This window comes from Chelonia mydas, chromosome 6 (assembly GCF_015237465.2).
Source record: "Chelonia mydas isolate rCheMyd1 chromosome 6, rCheMyd1.pri.v2, whole genome shotgun sequence".
Classification (NCBI taxonomy): domain Eukaryota; kingdom Metazoa; phylum Chordata; order Testudines; family Cheloniidae; genus Chelonia; species Chelonia mydas.
Window position 1 is genome coordinate 58,514,505 of NC_051246.2, and position 25,379 is coordinate 58,539,883.

Here is a 25,379-nt window from a genome sequence, read left to right on the forward strand (position 1 = left end):
AATTTTCAAATCCTATGGCCATGAAATTGACCAGAATGGACCATGAATTTGATAGGGCCCTAACTATATGGATCCATTCTGCATGTCCTGGCGGAAAGAATAGACTAGACAACTTAATCTTCCATTTCCTTCATGTCTAATTTCTATGACTAGTTTAACTTTCCTTGTATGCAGAACAGAAGCCTTTGCAAGTATCACAGCAGCCAACAGAGGTTTCCATTCCCTTTTTTTCACCCCACTCCAGTTAATTACTATGGCTGTGTTATCTTGAGGTCAACTGCCAGAGATGTGTACATATTCACAACTCTAATAGGTGCTAAAAACAGCACCTATTAGAGTTGTTAATATGTACACATGCCCCTATATACATATGAAATCTTTGCCAGCTACTTTGAATTAAAATATATTTTAAAAAAAAGTTCCTTAGAATGTCTGAGCTGCCAATGTAAAATACTCCATATTCACCACAACCCTTATGCATTTTAGTACCCAGCACTTGTGTGCTATCTCCAATTTTATCCTTCCCCACCAAGTCAAGTTAGTGTTTGGTTGGAAAGGATCAGTGACTTTTGATATGGAGTTTTCTGGCATATAAATGGTCTGCACTAGCCATTGTTATAAGTTCCAGAGCAGTGGTCCCCAACCTTTCTTGTGGGAATAGCAATATGCTATTCCCACAAGATGATGATGATGATAATAGTAATAATAATAATAATAATAATAATAGCACAGAAGACTGTGGCAGGGCACTTGACACCCCGCCGCAGAAAGGCTGCCGATGAGAAGCGGCAGCGGCAAGAAGCGTTGCTGCTGAAATACCGCCGAGAAACGGCAACGCTTCTCGGTGGCATTTTGGCAGCAGGGTGTCCTGTGGGCGCAAAAAATGCCCCGGTGGGCGCCATTGCATCCATGGTCACCGCTTTGGGGACCCCTGTTCCAGGGTATCACTGACCATTTTAGAGCTTCTCTTATTCCTCATTCACGCCAAACTACTCATATACTTTGATTCTTCTTCACAGTTGCTGAGCTGTACTGTGGACAGCATCCATTGTTCTACTTTCACTTTCCCTGTGCCACAAGTTAACAGCAACATTGTGGCAGAATAGTGAGGAGGGAAGAGGGGGAAGGACAGGGAGTGGATGTGATAGGAGTATGGCAGAGGAGGAGTGGAGGGTGAGAGATGAAGGTGAGGAAGAGGGAGAAAGATTGAAGTAAGGGGAAGGAGAGGAGCAGAGTGAGGAAAAAGGAAAGGAAAACACAACGCCTCCATGGTTACCCCTAAAACCATCCCTTATGAAACCTCTTTCCTCAGGACAAATCTGTTTTTCACTTTGTAATTTGTAGGGTAAACAGACTTCCAGAGTCCTTCTGATTTTTGTCTTTTTTTTTTGGTCTGCAGATTCGTTTAGCAGAGTATTGTATGTCTTGAAAATTTATGTGCTACTGATATCATAAATCCCAACTCATTGCCCCAAATCCAGCAAACACAGATAAACTCATTACTACCTAGGACTGGAATTTAAGGATAACCTTCAAGGTGGGGGGAGAGGGAAGTGCCAGAGGGTGTGGGGAGTTGTTTTTTTTTTTCATTCCCCTGCTTTGTTTTTTACATTAGAAATTAAGGTATTGTCTACTCTGATGATGATCACTTGTGATGGCAAGAGTGAAGAAGCTAAAAGCTGACTCAACTGAGGAAAGGGATTTATTTTAGTCATACTATTAAAACTTTTTAAGTGTGTTTTAACACTTAGGAAGAGAATGTCTTTGTTAAAGGTACAACCCCTTGACCCGGTCAGCTAATATATGAGCTTATGCTGCACCCCCTTCAAAATTCTGTAAGAGATCCACTTAGAGAGCTAAAGAAGACCAGACTTGAGATTTGTGTTGCCCTGAGGCAAAAACAGTCAGAAAAAGTTAAATAAACATAACCTCACACCTTTTCAGGCCTCCTTTATGCTCTATGTGTAAAAAAAAAAAAAAAAAAAAAAAAAAAAAAGACAAGCCCAATTTTTAAAAGAAATTGTGAGTCATTTTAGAGTGAGTTTTCAATGTTGGCTTGGGAAGTGCTATTCCCAGAACAAATAATGTATGAGCAATACCACTGTAGTTTTTCTAGCTCATATCCCCCATGCCTCAAGCTCTCCAGGTCAAACGAAACTGAAGACACTAGCATATGCATAAATCAGTGACTTATTTTACTGTCACATTAAAACATGAGTGGCTAGTGTGTCTGACCCCTTCCCCTTCCTATTTTAATGTGCTTCTTTGACTCCTCTCTTTAAAGAGGACTTTGTGGAGTAATTTCAGCCCTTATCAGTTTGCTGACAGCTATGAGCCTTCTGCTGGCTCCAGGCAGTGAGTGCAGGCGTGTGAAACTTCTCATTCTTACACTGAAATGGTCCTGGACAAAGTTTAACCAAAAGGATTGTATGGATTTTTTTTTTTTCAGGGTGAGGCACATATAGGAGGTTCGATTGTTAGCTGTAATTGGTTGATACTGAGAGAAGTGTCTATTTCCAGCCAAACTTAATTTCAATATTTGGACACTCATAGAGGGAGGAATGAGGAAGAGTGAGCTTCCAAAGGGCTGTTTTTTATCTTGTCATTTGAAATGTAGTTCCAGGATATATTGGCTCTGCCATTTGTAGAGAGCAGCAAGGCAGCTCTTAAGGGTGCATGGTTTGGTCTTACAAGCTTCTTCTTTTTTTTTTTTTTTTAAATTGACTTCCAGCTTTATATCTTTCCTTGATGGAGAGCAACTTCTGTCTCAGGGCTCTTTAGAATCATCGTTATCGAATATAAAAACTTTCATCCATCTGACATTTGTAGAATTTTAGGGAGTGTGATTAGAGAGGCTAACCCCACTTTAATCCTCCCAGAGTGCTTCCATGGAACCCTGGGTCCTCCATAAATGTCAGGCATGGACAGTTTGCCATCTTATCAGCTGCACTGGAGTTAGCTCCAGCCCCCTTCTCCCTCTTGGTCTGTTGCAGCAGACAGCAGGGGAAAGGAAAAACGATTACCTGGCTTATTGCCAGGAGCACTAAGGGAGTAGCAGAGTCCTTGGCATTCACTGATCAGAATTTTTTTGTGTCACTTGAAAACAGCACCCTTACCCTAGATTCTTCCTATTCCTACCCCCATCTTTGCCTTCCAGAAAGAAGCAAATTGTCTTCATATTACTTATGGAGCGGAACAATCTCCATGCTACAACATATGGGATAGTTGAGAAGTCCCTGAGAGCAGGAAGCACACCACTGAATGATTTTATGGATCAGAGCTATGTTTTATTAGAATTGGAGCTAGGCAAATTTTTTTGGATGAATAGATTATTAGTTGAAAAATGCAGTTTTGGTCAACTCAGAACTATTTGTGAACTTGATATGAATTAAACTAATAGTTCAGGCCAAACATTTTTTTGGGTGCTTGGGAGGAGGTAGATTCACAAAGAGAGTGTGGTACCATCCTATAATTCCTAGCCCAGTTAGACCTGAACTTTTAAGAGAGTAACTACGCTAACTTAAGTCAACCATTCTACTTTAAACTAGTGAAAATGCTGCTGTGAATCTGGACATCTTACTACCAAAGCTTGGAAGGTTGCTGCATGCCAGTTCCTAGTCAAGGGATATCTTGGGCATACAACAGTTAAATGCAGATTATCCAAATCTGAAATTTCAGGATTTCTTCCAATTGAGAATATTTTGCACTGTTTGACTGAAGCAGCTGGTTGCAGACTAACAGTGTTTATGATCATCTGGTCCTGGTGCTCAACCCAGTTTCCACTCTGTTTCCCCTCTTCTGTTATTTGGACTGTACCACAGTTCTCTTGCCCAAATCCACAGCCTGCCTACTAATTGAGATCATTGTAAAATTAGTGTTTACCTATACAATAAAAACATTGCATTTTTATAGCACTTTCTATTTAAGGTTCGTAAAGGCAGTAATTAAATCCTTCAGAGCTGCTATGGGGTATTTATATAACGTATAAATGTGTAAGGCATACACAAATAATTTATTTACACAAGGTCAGACTGATAGTCTAATGGAACCTGGGATTCCTGACTCTGAGTCTTCTGCTTTAACCACTAGATCATGTTTCCTTATACAGTAAGAATGTTTGGTTTTAAATTACAAAGTTTTTAGGTGCCCTATAGTGGCACTCAATCTGCTACTGGATAGTTTTCATATATGTTTGTTACCTTTTTGACTTGTTGGATAGCAGTTGTGCAAATCGACCTTTTGGATACATTTTCTTGAATGCCACATGGCTCTTTCAGGGATGGAATAGCCAGCAGTTGAGCAGCTACCACAGCATAAATTACAGAGCAAGTGGAAATAGTGCAGCTGTTGTGAACTAACTTCTAGTGTTGACACAACTCTTTGGAACCTGTTCCATCTCCTGCCTGATGTCACTGTAAGAGTTTATGTGTACCCTCCAGCTGTCAGTGTTAGGAATGCATTGTGGTGCCCTTAGATTCTGAAACAGCCATGAAGTTCTTTCTCTAGTTTTACCTTTTTTAGCTGCTAATTTTGAACATCCTTTAGACATGGGAACAGAACTTGGATGTGTCATTAAAAATGTTTGTTTTAAATGACTCATTTTTAGAGATGTTCAGAAATAGTAGTTAACAGGAGAGCTACATGTTCCATTTGCTTCTAGGATGGAGTTTTGAATATGTTCCAGGCTGAAAGAAATGCTTTCAGTAACTACCTAACAGCTGTTTTGTGGTCTAGATAAAATTAATTTTATCTCCAACTACTTTCTTGCTGGACAAGTTTGTACATCACATGGCACCATTGCATTTGGCAGTAATTGACCCCCTGGTTCTCAGCCTCAGTAGAGAGGCAAAAACTGATTGGGCCATGAAGGGTGAAGTACTTTTGCACCCTGAGAGATGGTTTCATTTGCTTAAGGTATGGGGGAAGCTGGGTAAAGAATTTCAGACTCCAAGGCTGTCACTCCAGTGGCTTTCACCAACACGGGTGTCACTAAAATATGTGTTTGTAGGCGGAGCTGGCAGCAACGCCTATGGCTGTTTAACGGCTTCCATTGTGTGTGTTTATACATATATAAAAATCCATATTTCACAGTTAACAGAATATAATAAGCAAAGGGGATAAACATTCCTTATGGAATATGGCTTGTGCTCTGAAATAGGAGTGTGCTGTTTTTTTGCAAGTTACAACATTGCAGTAACCGGACACGTTTTTTTCGTTACTGCAAAATGCTGGTCTTTCATGTGTGTGATTGGCACTGGGCTTGTTTTGTGTTTAACCTCTCCTGTCAAGGGAATTGAAACTTCCATTCTCCCGGCATTAGTATGGCAGTCATGGGAAATCTCAAACAAGATGGATCTTATTGCAGCAGTTGACACAAGTTGTGCTTTTATTTATTTATTTTTGATGTTGGATACTGATTAAAAGTTTCCAAGCATCTTTTAGCCATGTTATAAAGCTAGCCAGTAGAGAGCTGGGCAGCTGCTGACCAGGGGAGATGCTAGCGGACACTGGACAAGATCACAGTGGGAAGCATCGGTGTGTGTAACTCAGAAAGCTGGGAAAGGTGTAAACAGATCCCTAATTTAGCTGCAGAGTGGGCTCTGCAAACACTGTTTTATTGGCCAGTGGCTCCTGCTTTACTAACCTCTAACCTTTACAATACTCAGAGGTGCTGCCCACCCGCCGGCCTTGCCTTTGAACCACTCTTGGCTCCTGCCACCTCAAAGGCTTGCAGTCAGATTCCTGTGTTTTGCTGGGGACCTCACCTCTCAGCAGGATGTCTACAGCAGAGAAAACTGATCTACCCTTAGAACATAGACATATTTGAAGGCGATACCCCCGAGACTTGAAACCTATTGCTTTGTGTTTCAGGAGATGTCCATCACTTTTCAAGAAATGTGGCTGAACCTCCCCTTCCCTTTCCCTCTCCTTTCACTGGGTAGTCATATAACATTTGAATGTTCCTGCAATTGTATACCCATGACTGATTTTTGTTCTTCTCTTGACTATTCCTGCCTTTGTAACCATTATAGCAGAAATCTAGATTGTCATAATTTTGGTTGTGTGTGGTTAATGGAGAGGGAATTTTCAAATTTTCAAAGCAGAGACTAATCTTATCGTGTAGTTATAGTCAAAATGGCTGTTTAAAATGGCATTGTATAGGTTTATATCTGTCCTTTCTCAATGACTGCCTGTTGGACTAAAAGGATCAGTCAACATTGCAACCTCATCTGCGATCTAAAAAATCAAGTTGTGTTCACTTCTGCCTCTTACACCTTCACCAATGTATCTGACAAATATGATTATCCATAAGGCAGACCAGCTTGCTGTCCTGTAGTTGTATTGTCTCTATGGTGTCTACAAATGTAAACCCTTGTTTGCTGTAAATTAGTACTATATAAGGTGAAAACCCAACAGGAGCAAAGATGTTCAGAAAATAGGGTCTGTTTCTGCATATATACTCTTCGGAGTATAAGTGCACTTTAACTGTTTTTTCCCTTTACACCATTTAGTTTTGTTTTGTTCTTCTTCCCAGGGGGTCCTTCTGCATGTTTTGGCTCCATTCCCCTCAACCAGAAGGCTCTATGTTTTTGGGTCCTTTACTGGTTCTGTGACTGGAACACATTTATGCTGCTGATCTGGGACAGAGAGGCTAAGTTTGTGTCAGTCAATCTTCCTGAGTCTGAGACTGCTGTATCTGCCTCTTGTAGGAGCAGAGAGGAGAGTTGGGTTTCAAAGTGCTATTCCATGCAGTACTCGCAGCAGAGTGTTTGCAATGGGGGTGTCACAGTAGATCCAACTTATGCAGGATTCCCCCCACACTCTGTTCTTCTCTTCTGTCCTCCATGCCCCCATTCCCAAAACTAGTCTGACATCCCCAGGATGGGAAACACTGCCTTAAATCCTAGTATGTTGGCAGTATATTAGGGATCAAGATACTCTTGGATTTAAGGGCCACAAAAGTGCAGCTGTCTCATGGGACAGCATGGAAACCCTTCTTCCTGTCAAATAGTAGTTTTGTGTGCAGTGTAGTTGCAGCTGGATTTTGAGCAAAGGGATGCTATTGTGAACTAGCAAAAGTGAGATGAGAATTGAGGATGAAAACTTATGAACAAAACAAACATGATAGAGGAAAGACTTGGTAAATCTAATCTTTAACAGAGATCTGCTTGATGCAGTGCATCATTTTGGTATCTGAGTGTCAAATGCATGCATTGCTGTAATTATATCTTGTGAACTACCACAGGCAAAATGTGAGGCGAGGACCCAAGAAAAATCATAGTGCAAGAAACTTAAGGTGATGTGGAATTTATATCTTGCTAGCACTAACATTTCCCTTTAACCTCAGCTCCAGGAGTCAGCATTTGTGATGTCAGAAGTTTACGTCAATAAAACTGAGAACTCCTAGAAGTCTGCTCCCAGGTGACTAGTATCTTGAGGGTCAGACTAGCATTTTGAACCCTGACCTCTCCATCTCTGAGCATTGACAACTATCATCCCCCCCCCCCCCCCCCCCAAAAAAAAAAAAAAAGTGGCAGTGGTAAAGATTTGGTTTCCTCTCTTCATTCTGTTTCTGAAGAGGCCAAATATACTTGTTTAATCCATGATTAAAATGACTGCAGTGTAGATTGAAAGCAGATATTGGATTAGATTATTAAATACATTGAGAGAATTTTATCAGGTCAAATTAAAATGAAACTATACCTAGTATTAGCACCAACACCCCCCCACCTCCCCTGGTATTGAGTCACCTTATAAAAATGTCTGGGTTAGAATGTCCCTGGTTCTCACCTAAATCTGCTCAATGCTTGTGACGTGTCTTAGCCAGTGTTTCAGATGGATTTAGGTTGTAGGGGTGGCAAGAGGGGCCATGGATTATTTTACATCTGCTCTTACCCTGTGATATACATTGTCATAACCAGCATTTCTGATGCCTAAGGCAAGAAACCGAACAAGTACATTTGTGACTAATGAAGGACAGTTGAGAGGTAGGACAATATTGGCGTATATTTGTGTCCTGTTCAGCCTACACAAGCTGCTTGAAATAAAGGATTTTTACCTCCATAGGCCTCTCATGTGGTTAGGTAAAGTTAAATAAATGCAATCTACTTCTGGCTTCGTGAGGTCCTGGGACTTATGCAGTTCAGCACAATTGGGAAATGGGAGGAGGAGTAGATGAGTGAATAGAAATAACGTTAAAATATTATGTTAAACATATAAGAAAATGTAGTAAGTATATATTTCTACAAGTCACTCTTCTCTGTTCACTCTTCACTGGTTTATCAGAAACCCAAACCGGTTAAATTATGGTTTGGCCTTTATTTCAGGTGATGTGGAACCAAATGACTTTTTATTTATTTATTTTTTTTTTAAATCAAAGTACAACTTCCCCATTTTAAACACTCACTCACTTTAGAAATCTTGTCTGTACAGTACCTGTATAATAGCCTTGAGAAATAGATGGCTCTTGGAAACTAGCCACACTACAACCTGCTTTGCTCAACTTTGAAAGACACTTTTTCATATTTTATAGAAGATGAACATAAATATTTTAGAAGCTGTTTTTGGTCAGGAAATACAGCATGAGTTTACCAATACTTCATTGATTTAATAGGTCTAATGTTAACACTCCTATACATGAGAAGAGGCTTTAATTTTTTACTTTCAGCCCAAATTTTCAAAAGTGACTTAATTTTGGATGCCTCAATTTTTGGGCAACCAAATTAAGCCACCTTAAAGGGGCCTGATTTTTCAGGAAGGGTTGAGCTACCTGCTAAGTCAGCCAAAACTAGCTAATCACTTTTGAACGTTTAGCCTACATTCTTTTCTGTTTCATACAAACTCTGTTTGTCCCATTGGGAAAATCAATGGGATGTAAATTCCAAAGTGTCTAAGTCATTTCTGAAAATAGGATGTAGGCTCCTAAGACACTTAAGCACTTTTGAAAATTTTACCCTAGATCTTTATCCCCCACTGTAAACTACATATTGTTGAATGACCCAAAATTGTGCAGTCTCCAGTAAATTTCTCTCAAGCCCTGCCTAGCAGAGGAAGCAAAAAATGATGCTGATCGTAACTGAAGCATTTGGAAGTTTTTCCCATGGAGCTGAATACAGAGAAACTGATTCACATGCTGCCAGTAAGGAATTCATCACCACAGCAAGCTAGTCATAGATAGAGAGGGACATCCAGTATGGGGGATTGAGAAATGGCAGCTTAAACACTTGAATGTGGGAATGTTCTGTGGGTCCATATGGTATGGTTGGAGGCAGCTTGGAACAAGATAGAGCATCGCATGCTAGGATTTGTAGTCCCTGAGGTCTCTGCTTCATTATTGAAGATGTGTGGCTTCAATTAGTTCTACTTGATGTAAATTTTGAGTCTGAAAGGCCTCTCTGGGCAAGCTTCCAAATGAACCTTCAGCTGGGCGAAATTTTGCATGTTACTTTGTGCCACCCTGAAAGAGTCTGTCTGCTCATGGTACCATAAGAACGGCCATACTGGGTCAGACCAAAGGTCCGTTTAGCCCAGTATCCTGTCTTCCAACAGTGGCCAATGCCAGGTGCTTCAGACGGAATGAGCAGAACAGGTAATCATCAAGTGATCCATCCCCTGTCGTTCATTCCCAGCTTCCGGCAAACAGAGGCTAGGGACACCTCCCTTCCCATCCTGGCAAATAGCCACTGATGGACCTATCTTCCATGAACTTATCTAGTTCTTTTTTTAACACTGTTATAGTCTTGGCCTTCACAACATCCTCTGACAAGGAGGTCCACAGGCTTACTGTGCATTTTGTGAAAAAGTATTTAGCAAAGGACCAGAGAGTTGCAGTTATCAATTACGGTAGTAATACTGGTTAGCTAAATTATAGGTTTTGAAGTTTTGGAATTTTACAAATAACAGGAGGGAAAATGTTTTGTCCTTTTATAGCAGTGTTTCTCAATCTGTTTGATACCAGGGACAGGCTTGTTGCCTTCCTAAACTGTGTCAGGGAGATCTCAGGGACTGGTGATTGAGTAACACTGTTCTTCTATAGGACCATCCATCCAAGGATTTCAATGTGCTTTACAAACAACTGAGCCTCGCAACACTTCTATGAGATGGGGATTGCACATGTTGCACAGATGGGAAAACAGAAGCACAGAGTTTAAGTGAATTGTATAAAGTTAAACAGTGAATAAATGGCAGAGCCAGGAATAAAACTGAAGATACCTGTCTCCCAGTGTAGCCTCTAGGTTACATGCCTTCCTATTACCAGAGCTTCCCGAGCCTACCTGGTCACGGAGTAAAAAGTTTATTTGAAAAAACACTGGGTATCTGGGAAGTGGGTATCTGAACCTATACCATACAAAAGGAAAGCAGTTAAAGTAGAGTAACCTCAGCCAGTGTGAAAACGGTAACACTTCAAGGCCTCATAAACCTTTTCAAGTGTGGCACTTTGGGAGCACTTGGCTCCTGCAATGGAATAAAATCTTACAATAGCATGGCGCCTGACCTAGAGGTTGGGAGAAGTGGTGCTTTATGGGCAGTTAACTTTTATTGCTTTCTTCCAAATCTCTTTTCTGTTGACTTTCCCCATTCTCACCAAACTGGGTGGGTAACTGATAGAAACCTAGAAGCTTCCTTTCAAGGAGCATAGTTCTCCCTGCCGGCGTACACACCCCCTTGAATTGTACCATACAGTGCTCCTTTCCTGATGCCCAGTGTTTTTTTATCAATGTAAGCAGAAGGTTTGTGTTGATCTATCTTGTACTCTATGTCAGAGCACCATTAGTGGCATTAACACTAGGTCTTGTAAACATTATATGAATGGACTGTGTAACCTGATACTATGTTGGCTTGTAAAGAGCTTGTAAAGAGATGCTGGGCCCCCAAGTGTGTTTATTTCTAAGAAAAATAACACCTTGCTTAAATAAATGTTACTTTTAGTGAGAGGGCTACCTTCTTGTTGCAGGCTGCTATCTCTTGCTTCCTGTGAAATTAGCTGTAAATGCTTCTGTCCCATGCTCCTCATCTGTTAAAGTGATGTCTGTATTGGTACCTGGAACACCTTGTGTCTCTGCAGTCCACTTGACCAAAGTTGTAAGGCTGCAGCCAAGTAGAAGGAAATCATAGGTTTGGATGCTTTGTGTCATCTTACTAAAGGGATTCTGAGAATAAGTATTTATGAGCAGTACATTGGAGTGGTGCCTTTCTTTTTTGCTTTGTAACTATTTTTTCTTGAATTTGCTAGGGACTTGATTTATTCTCCATCTTACAAATATTGCTACAGCTACTAGATATACTACAAAAATTGCTTTCTCAACCCACCCCCCAAATAATTCTGTACGAATTGGATGTTGGGTCCTTTTCATAAAGAGATCACTTCAGTCTTTTTCTTTTTTAAATATATATTTTAAGCAACTTTAGGTGGGAAATGCTGGAATTGACAGCTTAGCAGAATGTCAGCAATGATGGTGAAAGCTTCCTCTACACTGATGAGGGAACAACTTTTGGCTTACAGAGATCACAACTTGCGGGGAGGGGAGAGAGAGAAGAGAGTTCAGTCCGCATCGTTCGTTCAGTCTTTGGTTACTTTCCTGGGACTATGAACAAGGATGGCAAATGGTATTAGCTGCAGTGGTGTGTTTTGTAAAATGGATTGTAACTGAGACCATTTCATATAGGTTACTGAACAGCCATTTAGTGGTAGCAGCTTAGCTGGCAACCTAAAGGCTCTCTAAGTCATTCTCCATTCATTGGGCCATCCAGTCTCTTAAATTTGAATGTTCTGCTGATTGGTGGAGCTAGACTCTCTGGCAGAGGTTCTCTTGTTTTTCCACACTGGATCTGTCCAGGATCTCTTGCCCATTTAGCAACATGGGAAAGTCAGGGTGGTTGCAACTCCTGGTCACCTGTTCGTGATCCCCTGCAGGTTGCAACCCCCTAGGTTGAGAACTCCTGGACTAGTATCCGTTCTCCATTGTAGTTTTAACAGTGGTTTTAAATGTCTATTTGAGCCTAATTTATGTAGTTAAAGTTGGTGATTGTCTAGGCACCAGCATTTAGGTGGGAAAGACTAGCACAGGGTTAAATTGAGAACGCTTTAGAGAATCCTTGGAGTGCTCCTGCTTTCATCCATATATGAATAAGTTCCCTTTCACAGCTGGCATCATGGCACATTTTGAAGATTGTGGGTATCTGGGCTTGGGAATAACCATTGTTACTATGGTTTGTGTTGCTGTCCTACTAGATGTCTGTGTCCTCTTGGTTTAGAACTCTATCCCTGCTAATATTTGGGCATAGTTTTTATTTTATTTTATAAAGTGCCCATTTCCACCAAATCTAAAAAATAACATAGATTAATACTTAGAATGGCACAAACTTGAAAAATGTCTTCAAAACATGGAAGAAATGTAGCTCTGCACAGTCACCTTGTGAAAATAATCTGTGCAGCATGCAATAGCAGTGGCCTGGGTTTGATGACCCAGGAGGGCCTTTCCAGTTTGTGTCCTGTGTACCTTTACCCTGGAGGTCAGATAGTAAGGCCAGTATCATAGCAGCTAGTATGAAAATTTAGGATGCAATAAGGTACTACTCATTTGTGTGGGAAATGGAACTTTCTTGTGTGCCAGACCAAGACTGTGGAATGAACTCCCCAGGAGCTAAGGACCATCACAGACGTGAGCACCTTCCACTCCAAAGGCAAGGCACATTTCTTTGAGCTGCCCTCAACATAAATACAGAGCAGCGTTTATATCAAAACAAAACACAAACAAACAAAAAAGACTGTACACCCTACCAAAACAAGATACCCCACTCTACTTGCTTCTCCCCTTGGGGAGGGGATGAGCAAACAAATGGCATGTGACAGATGTGTGGTCTCATTGCTTAATGCACTGCTGAAAGGTACTCAGCTACTATAGCAATGAGCATGGTACAAGAGCCTATCTAGAATATAATAGGGCTTGTCAGTGGGAGCTTCCCAGCTGATCTTATCCATCATGTGCGATTAACTTTATCTGTGACACTGGAGAACTTCTCACAGTAAGGAACACTCAAGGGTTTTCTGAGTGAGGCCAGATACCCAGATTCAGCAGAATGTCTACATGCTGAAGCAAGTCCACCGATCAACCCTCTGCAGATGCCTTGTCAAAGGAAGCAAGAACATTTTGTCACAGCCATGGCATAAAACATCACTTGGTGGCATAAAAAATATTTGTTGAACTCTGAATGAAGTTTGTATTGCTTGTCCCCTAGCGTCCTTCCTTCACACTTCAATTATAGATGGCTTGTAAAGACAAAGTAAAGAGAGAGCTCATGTACGAGCCATTGACGGGAGAGAGTTTGTGATTTGCCCCAGGACACAGAGGGTGTCGGTGTCAAAGCCAGGAGTAGAACTCAAGTTTTCTCTAGTCCTTGTCCTATGCTTGGACTATGCTAATAGACTGATGAGTATCATTGACTCCCCACCCAATTCCTACTACATCTTTGTTACCCTCTGATAAAAGCTTTTCAATCACATACACTGTAAAATAGAAAATTAAAATTATTTTGGATGAAACCGGGAAATGCAACAATTTCCCTAGGAGAATAACTTTCCAATAATGCTCAATAACTTACCATGTTGGACAAGCAAGAATAGCTAGCCATGTTAATCACTTCTATTTTATAAAAGCAAACAAGGTGGGAAGGAAGTAATGAGCCCTCAAAACATCTGTCTGGAGACTTGCAGTTCCCTTAGAAGGTTTTGGGTTTTGCCTTGAAGAACTCAGTTCTGAAAAATTACAACCAAATGTTGAAACAATTGCTAGCTCTTCATCCAAAATTAATAATTATATAAATATTAGTTTGTAAAGAGTAAATTCCCTTCACCCGCTTCTCCTGTCCTGTTGCTGGTGTGAAAATATAATTATCTGACACTGCAAACCTTCTTGCAGCAAAAAGTGGGTTCAGATTAATTTCTGCAGTAGTCAACAGGAGGGAGAGAGCGTCTAAATAGGTTCTACATGTAACCATTTGTCAGGAGGAGTTGGTTATCAGAGAATAATCACCAATCTAGCATTGCCAGTACAGATTTACCAGATGAGGCGAAATGGAGTGCAACACTTACTAGCTAAAGTAGCATGCTGGGTTCTGCAGCTGATTTGTATGTATCTTGTGCTGCTACTGTACCTAGGTAGCCCATGTAAAATTTATTTCTCTAGCAATTAATTTCTCTCTTACAAATGATAGTTCTCTAAAACTACTTATCAATTAATAAGTTAACATGCAGATGTAATGTAAAATCTGTGTTCTATCTAGAGCCCTGTGAGGATACAAAATTTGTATTCGCATCCGATCCGCAAAAATGGTGTGTGGATGTAAAGTGGATATCCACGGATTTGCAGAGCTCTAGTTGTATCTACTTGTGGTCATTACAGGTTTTGGAAGAGAAGGGCTGTTAAATGGACTGTCCTGGTCAAATTTTATCCTTGCTCTGTCCTTGGTTTTCTTTAGGATCTTGTGTAAGATACTTGTAACTTACCCCTCTCTATGGGTATGTCTACACTGCCCATGCCAGCTGACTCGGACTCATGGGGCTCAGGCTAAGGGGCTGTTTAACTGTGATGTTGACGTTGGGGCTCAGGCTGCAGCATGAGCTCCGGGACTCTCCCACCTTGCAAAGTCCTAGAGCCCACGCTCCAGCCTGAGCCCGAATGTCTACATTGCAGTTAAACAGCCCGTTAGCCCGATCCCCATGAGCCTGAGTCAGTTGGCCTGGGCCAGCCATGGGTTTTTAACTGTAGTGTAGACATACCCTTGGTATCTGATTCTTCACTTTTTGTCCTGGTTTCTGGGGACACTTGGAGGATTATTTAATTTTTGTAAAGTATTTTAGAGTTCTAAATATTTATTTTTATCATATTGGTAAATTACCTTTTTATATTTCTCCTGTACTTCCAGTTGGGTACAGTGTTCATTTCTGGCCTAAATTCGTGAGTGGTTCCTATTTGGTTCCAGAGAGAGAATGTATTTCTTTAGTGGGTGTATTTTTGTAGATTCAGTCTATATATGGTTTGTAAAACGATTTGGGTTCCCTCTGGGTGAAAGGCCCTGTACAAATGTAACTATTTGTTGGATAAACTCACCTGCCTCCTGGAATATCCTTTGAATATTCTTAGGTGTTGAGCCCTGTGATTATTGTTCTTTCCCCATAGTAGGGTAAAAAGTATTCTAGGTGACGCTACCCATTGTCTTTCTCTATGATCGCTCTTCCTATTGAGTTAAGGGTTTGTTGCTTTTTGTATCATTTGAGTGGCTTTTCCCCTCTGAAGTATAAAACCATAACATTCTGAAGAACCTGACTTAAAAATTGCCTCCAGAGTGAGTGATGGGGGTGAAGACTTGGCAACAGACCCCTATTTTCTTCTCAGTTGTATTACTAATATTCAAAACAACACATAAGATGGTGCCATTGCTCAGGAACATAATTGAGTCTGCTTGTGAACTTGCATCCTCAACACTTTTAGAAGTAAAATTTTGGATTTATTGTATTTATATATGCTGCTGTTCAACCTGAAGAATCCCAAAGAGCTTTACAAATTGTACATACAGGAATCACTTTGCGCTTTACTGAGGAGCAGCCACCTGTAGGATGGAATGCAGCTGCTGTTTAGCATTGCACAACTACACAAAACAGTTTAATTTTCTATCCAAAAGCCTGTTCTGCCAAGACAATGGGATTCCCCCCAAAAAACTAAGGAAGATTTGATACTTTGCTAGCATATCACTAGACCTGGCCTTTTTGCATTGTTTGAAAAGTCCCCTTGGCATAGTTAAATAGCACTTGGCCAGAGATATATATTATCCTTGCTGTTTGTCTTCTGGCTCCTCAAGCTTCATATGCTGCCAGTGCATCTGGAAATGTCTTTCCTAGCACTTGCTCTCCCACCTAGACACACGTGCACACTCCTGCAGGCTTGGGGAGATCCTAAAAAGAAGTGTCTTCTGGACACTTCAAGGTGCTGGAAATTCCTGCAGAAACAACTAAGCTCAGGAAATTCACTTTTATTAGGCCAAGGCACTTGAGCTATGATCATTGGCAAAGCACATTTCCTTTTGGGTTGGATGTGGTTCTTTGGTATAATTTGATTCCAGGCTTTTAAAAAGTAAGTGTGTGTCTCTACTACGGAATTGTATCAGTCAGCATATTCATTACCAAATCCTGTTTTTCCTCCAGCACCAAGGGTTTGTCTTGGGTAGAAACTGAATCTGGATTGAAACTTTTCATATAGAGTCTCAGCCTAGAATTGATTCATCTTTGAAATTCTGTATACTTACCTGTTTGAATATCGCATTTATTTTTTTAAAAAAAGCCTCAGTTTAGACCAAAGACATGCAAATTTGACAACACCCATGGCTGTGTTGAAAACTTGCCAGGATCAAGGACTACAACTAATTTGCAAACACGTACATTTTTATATAAAAGATATGCTAATATTTGCTTGTATGTATGTAGGGCCTTACCAAATTCATGGTCCATTTTGGTCAATTTCATGGTCATAGGATTTTTAAAATCATAAATTTCATGATTTCAGCTATTTAAATCTGAAATTTCATGCTGTTGTACTTATAGGGGTTCTGACCAAAAAAGGAGTTGTAAGGAGGGGTCTCCAGGTTACTGTAGGGCGAGGGGTTGTGGTACTCCTACCCTTACCTCTGCACTGCTGGAGGCGGCGGCAGTGCTGCCTTCAGAGTAGGGCAGCTGGAGAGCCGCAGCTGCTGGCTGGGAGCCCAGCTCTGAAGGCAGATCCACTGTCAGCAACTGCACAGAAGTAAGGATGGCATGGTATGGTATCGCCACCCTTTCTTCTGTGCAGCTCCTGCAGAGCTGGGCCCTCAGTCAGCGGCCGCCACTCTCTGGCCGCCCAGCTCTGAAGGCAGCAAGGCAGAAGTAAGGGTGGCATGGTATGGCATTGCCACCCTTACTTCTACACTGCTGCTGGTGGGACACTGCCTTCGGAGCCTGGTGCCCGGCCAACAGCCTTCACCCTCTGGCCACCCAGCTCTGAAGGCAGTGCAGAAGTAAGGGTGGCAATACCGCAACCCCCCTGCAACTCCCTTTTGGGTCAGGACCCTCAAATTTGAGAAACGCTGGTCTCCCCGATGAAATCAGTACAGTATAAGGTAAAAGCACACAAAAGACCAGATTTCACGGAGGGAGACCAGATTTCACGGACAGTGACACCTTTTTTCATGGCCACGAATTTGGTAGGGCCCTATCTTTTTATTCTTCGTAGAAGAATAGAAATTGCTTGTTTGGTAGAGTTTACCAGTAGCAAAAACCTGCTGCAGATCAGCTTTTCCACATGCTGCAATTACAAGGCAGCTGTATTTTAGGCTTCACTGCTTCAGTTCGCTATTGGCCTGCACTTTGAGTTCCCCCAAATTAGAAAACCCAAATATAAAAGTAAATTATTCTCTGCTGTGGTTAAATCACTTTTGACATTTTGAGGGGAAAAACTGATAAAAATATGAAAGAAACTGGCTCCTTCATATATTTGCATGGAGTTTTATTCCACTAGCCCACTCATGAATGCATTGAAATGGTTTCCTCTGTATGTCCTTCTTGATTGATTGTTCTACAACTTCAGTTCATTTTTTTTCCCCAATAACTTTTTCAATTTGAGGACTCCAGCCTCTGTGGAAACATCCCTCGTTCCAGTGAATTTGCCTCCTAATTTAATTTCCAGCTGATTTCTCAGCAGCATTGAGCAGATTGCATATGACAAACAAAAACTGATTATTAGGCATCAGGTCTGTGGAGTTAGCAGGGTCTGAAAGTGCATTTCATCCTTTCCTTGCAGGCAAGGTGGTTCTGGGAAGCGTATTTTCGGTCAATGAAAGCTATTGCTCTGGCCACCCTTCAGATTATCAATGACAGGATATACCCATATGCGGCCATGTCTTATGAAGAATGGAATGATCCCCCAGCTGTTGTAAGTAGAATGTACTTCTGTGACTTTGTCATAAAATAAGATTTTTTTCTTTCAGGTCATTGCTGAGGTATGTACTATGCATCTTGGTAACATTACTATTTAAAGGTTTGTTTGTATTTGTAAGTTGCACAAAATGAATGTTTTTATGATATTCTGGTGTGTGTGTGTATATATATATAGAGAGAGAGAGAGTGTTTTTGTTAAATTTTGTGTGAATTCGATACCTTTGAAAGGGAATAACTGAAGTGATAGCAAAAGTCACACGGTATAAATAGATTCTGTGTGAGCTTCTGTCAGAGCTATGTGAGGAATACCTCCCCTACCTCCAGTTTTCTTCTCCCCGCTGTTGTCTTCTCCACACAGCCCTGTGAATATACACCCTTGGTATTCTAGTCCTAGAACTTGCTTGTACAGAAACTGATAATCTTACTGAGTGATCTACTTTTGGTACAAACTCATTTTCACTCTTTTTACTTGGCCAGGATTTGAACCCAGCTCTCTGAGGAGGACGTACTAGTGTATTAATTAACTGCTGCACCATTCAACCGTATTCTATTTTCTTACACTGCAGAATTTTGAAAACTAATTTCTCCCTTAGTTTATACTTTACACATAAAGAAAAATTAATACCTGCATTTCCTTTTTGTAAACTATCCTGCAAAAGTTCAGTCAAAGGGTTGGTAGCAGGACAGTTTTCAACTGTACAAGAGAAGAGAGCTCAGGAATAGTTTTTTGATATTAAACTCCCTAAATTATTGGAGAATGATAGCATTTTCAACAGGCGTCGCCTAGGATACTGACCCATTAGCATCGCTGAGTGAGAGGCTAGCATGGCACTGACAGATGTCTAGTGTGAAGGTTGAGGTATGAAAGAAGGAAGCAGTTACTCAAGAATGAGGAGATCAGAACACCTTAGTAGACTATGTAGACCATGCCTTAGCTCAGCAAGAATGCCCTGACACCTGGCCTGAGTTTCATGGTAAAAGAAAAATAGGGATTTGGAAACACCCAGCATTAAAAGTCACCTCTCAGGCCGCTTCTTCTCCGCTCTCCTTCTAGTAGGATACCCACTGACTTCAATGACAGTTCCTTCTGCTGTGGGGGACAGATAAGCCCCTGTTTTTTTTGTTTATAACTTATATTTAAAGGAAACTCTGTATTTCTTGGGATCCTGTGGGATGAAAGATCCTAAAGCACTTTACAAGAGATCGGTCACCAAACAAACACAGCAATCTCTAGAGTGTAACACTTTGAAACTGGTCAGCAATACACAGCAACAGTACACAATAGCATAATACAGGTAGTAAAGAGGAATACTCTATCCATGTAAAATTGCAGAGAAAACGTAAGGAGACTCTAGTAATTAGCCAAACTGGAATTTGTCCAGCCACATGCCATACTGAGACTCTTTCATGCCCACTAATGGTCAGTTCCTTGGATTTATATTTCAGCTGAAAGAGTCTCAATGCATGCATGAATATTTTTCTTGCTTCAGTATGGAAAAAAAAAGTCATAAAAACGTCCTTTGAGCTGTGTAAGTTCTGTCAGCCAGCTATGTACAGAGATCTCTTGTGACCCTCTCTCACAGGATCAGTAAAAGAAAATACAGTTCAGATCAGGAATTGTTCTTTGTATTTAATTGCTCCTGAACAGACCCACGCCGTTCTGTGACATTAGTGACCATCAATTTTTGGTAAGTATTTATCACTCCAGTATGAATGCATATAAAAGTATAACTGATTCAATCACTTCTTATTTAACTGGCTAAAGTCCGTAGCTTGTATCTTTTGACCTTTGCTCTAATAGTGGAAGCAAATAACTGGAGCCTTCAGTAGCTATGATTTTATCCATTGTAAAATTTTTTTGCTTTAGAGATATTTTATCTCTTGGAGTGAGCTTATTATCATTGCAGTCTTCTAGGCAGCCTCCTCCGCAGGGTCTAGCTAATTTATAATTTCAGACACTTTGGGCTGCGAGTGCTTATATAGTATCTGCCAGTCAACTTAATAAATCATTGAGTTATTTTTTTAAATAGTTGCACTATCTAGTTGCCCGAATTCCATAGATGGTCTGTGCTTATCAAAAGGAATAATGTCCCACTTGAGCCATAAGCATGTTTCTTATCTTGGTTTGTTCCTAGATAACATGCATTTATAATGACACTGTTAATTTCTGATTAATCCTAGTGGGAAATTATGATTCTAAAGATACATTTATGCATGTAGAGATTTGACACAGTATCTTTTAGGAGAGTGAAAGATGCCATCAGATCCAGATATGAAAATAGAGTGAGTAATTTAAAGTTAGTTTGAGAATACTACCAGTTTACAAATGATAGCCGTATTCTGGGCTAAATAAATTTCGAGGCTGAGACATGTACAGCAAATAAACTCTGAAACTTAGGACATCAGAGTTCTCTTAGTCTAGGATATAGTTATTAATCATTTAACAAGGAGCATCCTCAAGTCACTATAGCATTAGTAGTGAAATATGCACTCCACTGGGCTCTTGTAAATCCCTCTTCTATTATTGGCTTTTGCCTTCAGAATTTGCCATTCACATTCCCACAACAAATATGGCTGACTCATCATCTGACTCCTTCTCCTTCCTCTTTCTATCACCCCTCCTAATGCTACATTTTATATTGAATGCAGGTCCAGCTACACTATAGTTCCATTGTGCAGTGTAGACTGGACACTGGAGTGACAGATTTGGGAAGGGGGTCAGAAGATGAGGCAACCGTGTGTGCTGTGGGCAAAATCAGTGAGAGGTGCAGAGAGTGCAGTAGCTTTTTGGTACCAAGGGATTTACAGCAGCTCATAAGAGATTTATGTGGTCACTATACAGTTATTAACCTAACATTTTATTATGCAGATCCCTGTGCACTGGCTGCTAATGGCCCTGAGTGAATAGAGAACACAGATTTGCTTACAAAAAGAAAAGAAGTACTTGTGGCACCTTAGAGACTCACAAATTTATTTGAGCATAAGCTTTCGTGAGCTTATGCTCAAATAAATGTTAGTCTCTAAGGTGCCACAAGTACTCCTTTTCTTTTTGCGGACACAGACTATCATGGCTGCTACTCTGAAACCTGTCAGATTTGCTTGCAGGTAGTTATGCAGTTGTGCAGAAAAGACCTGCTTTTATTGGAGCAAATGATATGAGTTTGGACAGATGGAAAAGGGAAACCTTCCTTACTACTTAATGTAACAGAATAAGAGCCTACTGTAAAGTTCATCACACAAAGGAGGAACTAGTGATCATTCTTACTGGGCTTCTAGCGGTCCTACGTCATTTGTGTAGTGTTCTTATCTGTAGACATTAAATGTAATTAGTGCCCCACATAGTAACCTGACTCTCTTACAGTCACTGCAAACATCAGAAATAAGTGTTCAGTAACGTGCCTTACCCTGTTACAAATTATGTCACTGGACAAATTATGTGCAGTTCAGAGCTATACAATAGAGCAGTAAGTGATTGTTTTCCAGCTTAACAGTCCACATAACTTGTTCAATTCCTGTAATTCCCCTGCATGTAAAATTCTTCTCTGTGACCTCATGAGGCTACCTTGATTTGAGTCACCTTTTCATTTCAGTCCCTTATTTCCCAAGATTTGATGCAATGCTACAGGACTAACATTAATTTGAATTAGTTCTGAATTAAATTTTTTTTTAAATGGGATGATAACCTGTAAAAGTGCTACACACAGGAGTTTGCCAGGGATCTGAATGTTTCCTTAGACAGGTTTCTAACAACCTCATCTCTGAGGAGGAATCTGGCGCTTTCACAATGCTGTCTCCACCAGATTGGCAACAACATGTTGGGATTGTTGCAAAATGCAAGTTAATTTTCTAAGCATTTTCATTTTAAGGTTACCTTGACCACACCATCACCTTGAAATGTGGGGGCAGAGACATATCTTCAGTCTTGGAAATATTCAGATGGTTAGATACTCCTTTGAGCAGAATTTCAGTGATTCTGGTATTTGAGGCGTTGGTTATTGTCTTTGACAGTTAGGATGGAAATGGTGTTTATACACTAAAGTTCATAGTGAGGAGGTTCACAGCTAGGTCTGTGTGTAGCTCAGCTTTATTTCTATTTCCTTCATTGAACCCCTCCTATGCTGAGTGTTGCTGCCACAATTCGTGTGCAGCAGCAACACTTGAGTGTTCTTTGAGCATAAGGGAATGTAAGTTACATGAGACATGAACGCATGTGTAATGCATCACATGTTGAGTATGTTATACATTAAGGAAGTGATCAAAGCAGTTTCACCTATTCAAATTGGTTGGCTGACTGAAAGTTTTTAGCCCTTTTTAAAAATAAAGGTTTCCATGTGAAGTGGAGCAACATCTGTGTTAATAGATCTTTCCATTGGGGCTGAGGGAGAAGGGAAAAATAGTAACAAATACCTAAACATTTGCTTTGTTTTGTATATTATACAATACTCTGTGTGTGTGTGTGTGTACACACCCACCCACATCTAGATGTTTCCTTCTTTTAATAAATTAATATAGAGCTAGTGAAAGGTGCCAAATTGACAGCTCTCGCACCTTTGCTGAGAATACACAAATGTGCCAGTTATTGCCATTTGTTTACTGATGCAGCCATTATCCATTATAAACTGGACTGAGATTACTGACTTCACATAAATCACTAACCATCTGTCAGGTGGTAGTCATGATTTTTGGTCTCTACCAAACTGGATTAGAACAAATAACCTTGAGTTGAAAGACTCCTTATCCTACTATTAGTCTCCCTCAATTAGATGCTTTTTAATTATCTAATACAGAGATAAATTAGTCATTGCAACTCTAGATTTTGGAGACTATTTAAAGTCTCTCTCTGTGTGTCCCTGTACCTTCCCAATCATCTACATATGTTGAGAATGACAATAATGTTGTTGTTTCCCAGGTTTTCTTTCGCTGGTGTTTGTGGAATTCTTTCAGGCCTGCTTTTAGCACAGAGCTATAAAAGGTTTGGCCCCATTATTGTGTCTGCCTTAGAGTTTTGAACTTGAATGTTATAAACTGTAGTTTAATAGTTTCTAGTTTAATAATTGTCAAGAGAATCGCTATGCTCCAAAAAATAAATGCACTTCTCTAGCAGACCTCCATTCTCCTGTTGAGTGACTGCCAGACATTGTATTTTCAGTAAGGCAGAAAAGAGGATCTCCACCCTATTTAAACTAAAGTAATAGACAAATTAATTTAATGCAAAAAATGACTTTTTCTCTGAGTAACAGTAGCATAGTTGCTATTCACTTAACAAAACCTAAGTCAGATGTTCATTTAGAGAATGGATTGTGTGTTTCAGCTAACTGGCAACCAACTGAGCCTTTAAAACACTTAAAACAATTTCTGAGCTGTTTGGCTGGCATTTTACATCTCACTGTTCCTGTGAATAATCTAGATCCTGAGGGTTGCCAATCAAAAACATCACTCATCCAAGTTTAAATAATAAGTGTTAAACAGATGATTCCACTGTATTGTATTTTCTGCTTGTGCCCCAATAACACTCTTCACCTTCAAAACGTTGAATAAACATTTGTGTGTATGAGAGGAAATCCTCCAGCAGTCTTATTGGCTGACACACATGGTATAACTCAATTTTTCATTGCCACATTTTTCTGAAATTATTAGATTTCATAACATCCAGTCTACTTCCAGCCACCTTAAATTTTACTTGTGAGATGTGTTGGATCGGTTGGGTGGGATTTTGTCTTATTTGCCATGTTGGATTTCTTGCCATGTCTTGATAGAAGATGTAGTTACTAATACACTTCTGCAGTGTTTGTATTATGATAGGTCATGTGTACCAAATATATGATTATTCAGACTTAAAAATATATTTTCTTGCTGAAGCAAAATTTGACAGTCAATTTCTCCTTGCCTTACCTGCCAAGAGTAGGGTTCAGGATTCTCTGCTTATATGGTAAAAGATGACATAATACTTATCTAATGCAGTGTGGCTGGTACCTAATGTAGAGAAAGTTTAACTTCATCTGCTTGTGATATCCTCTGTGGCATGAGAAACAGACTCCTGGACTTGGTTCTTGGCATGCAGTGGAGGTTCAGATGTTTCACTTTAGTGTCAGTTGTAATTTTAAGTCCACACGCAATCTGTCTGTGTCTAATACTGTTAGGTTTTTAGAGAGCTTTTTGCTTCATCTTTAATATGGGAGAGACTGAAGAGAGAAGTACATACACAAATATATATGTAGGGGTTGTGTTTCTTCTCATGGCAGTTGTTTAATGTAGGATAGCCTGAAGAAACTATAGGATTTTTGTCTGCCATCTTATTCTGAAATGACTCTATTATCTGCCCCTTTCCTTATAATAACCCTTCTTATTTCACCAGCTGGTCTCCGTTGCTCTCCTTGTGGCTTGGAAAGTAGGAGGCTTGATCTTCATTAATGGCTCAATAAAAATGTACAGTAGTAGAATTTAGTCAGCTTCTTTTTATCCCAAGCTTCACCTTCATAATGCACTCAACCTTTTCTGGCCCTAGGAGTGGGGCCTTGCAGCCCTACAATTGATTTCAAGTTTTGTTTTCCCAATTTAGAGTATGTTACACTGTCTGCTCTGTCAGGAGACTGCACTGTAGAGTTTTATTTTAAAGAAAACATGAATCCCATTCCTGGATGCTACGGTGATTAGCACGAATAGAACATGAATACCTTGATAGATGGAGAGATCCAAAAGATTCCAGTCACTATGACATTTGTAAATATGCACTTTGTTCTAAACTGCGCTCACCGTCCCCCTTCCTCAAATCCACTCCATTGGCATATTATTGAAATTAATGGAAAGAAGGAAAAAACTTAAAACTGAAATTAATACTTCACAGAATGCAGGGAGATGAGGTGAGTGAGAGAACATCTTTTATTGGATCAACTTCTGTTGGTGAAAGAGACAAGCTTTCAAGCTACACCAACCTAAAGAAGCACTCTGAATAGCTCGAAAGCTTTTTTCTTTCACCAACAGAAGTTGGTCCAATAAAAGATATTGCCTCACCCACCTTGTCTCTCTAATATCCTGGACCAACGCAGCTACAAAACACTGCAAATAATCGCAGAATGTAGTCAGACTATAGAATTCACAGTTGTAGGAGGGCAGAGAGTAAAATAGATTTAGCTAGACTTTAAAAAGGTACTGCATAATTTCGTATTTGTAGTTATGAGCTAAAAATTGGTAATCAAAGATCTTGCTTCAGCGGAGCAGTCACAGGAGTTCACAAGGAATTCACATGTATAACCCCTGTGTGCACTTGTGGAACCCCCATGTATATTGTAACAGAGTATAATACATGCTACTGATGGGAGTGTACTAAACTCCACAGACCAATGATCTTGTCCAGTCTGGCAAAAAGTCCTGTTTCTGAATCCACAATGTAATCACTTTGATTGACTGTGGAGAA

The 25,379-nt window shown here is 40.2% G+C and overlaps 1 protein-coding gene across 2 annotated transcripts in view; it reads left to right on the top strand.

The window, feature by feature from the left end:
• Positions 1–25,379, top strand: part of EXT2 (exostosin glycosyltransferase 2) — a 95,578-nt gene that overhangs the window by 24,194 nt on the left and 46,005 nt on the right. The window contains exon 8 of one of the 2 annotated variants that reach the window (XM_037900094.2): positions 17,829–17,960. The exons of the other annotated variant lie outside the window; for it this stretch is intronic. Coding sequence (XP_037756022.1) covers positions 17,829–17,960 — 132 coding nt within the window. The remainder of the gene's footprint in view (positions 1–17,828; positions 17,961–25,379) is intronic. 2 annotated transcript variants of the gene reach the window in all.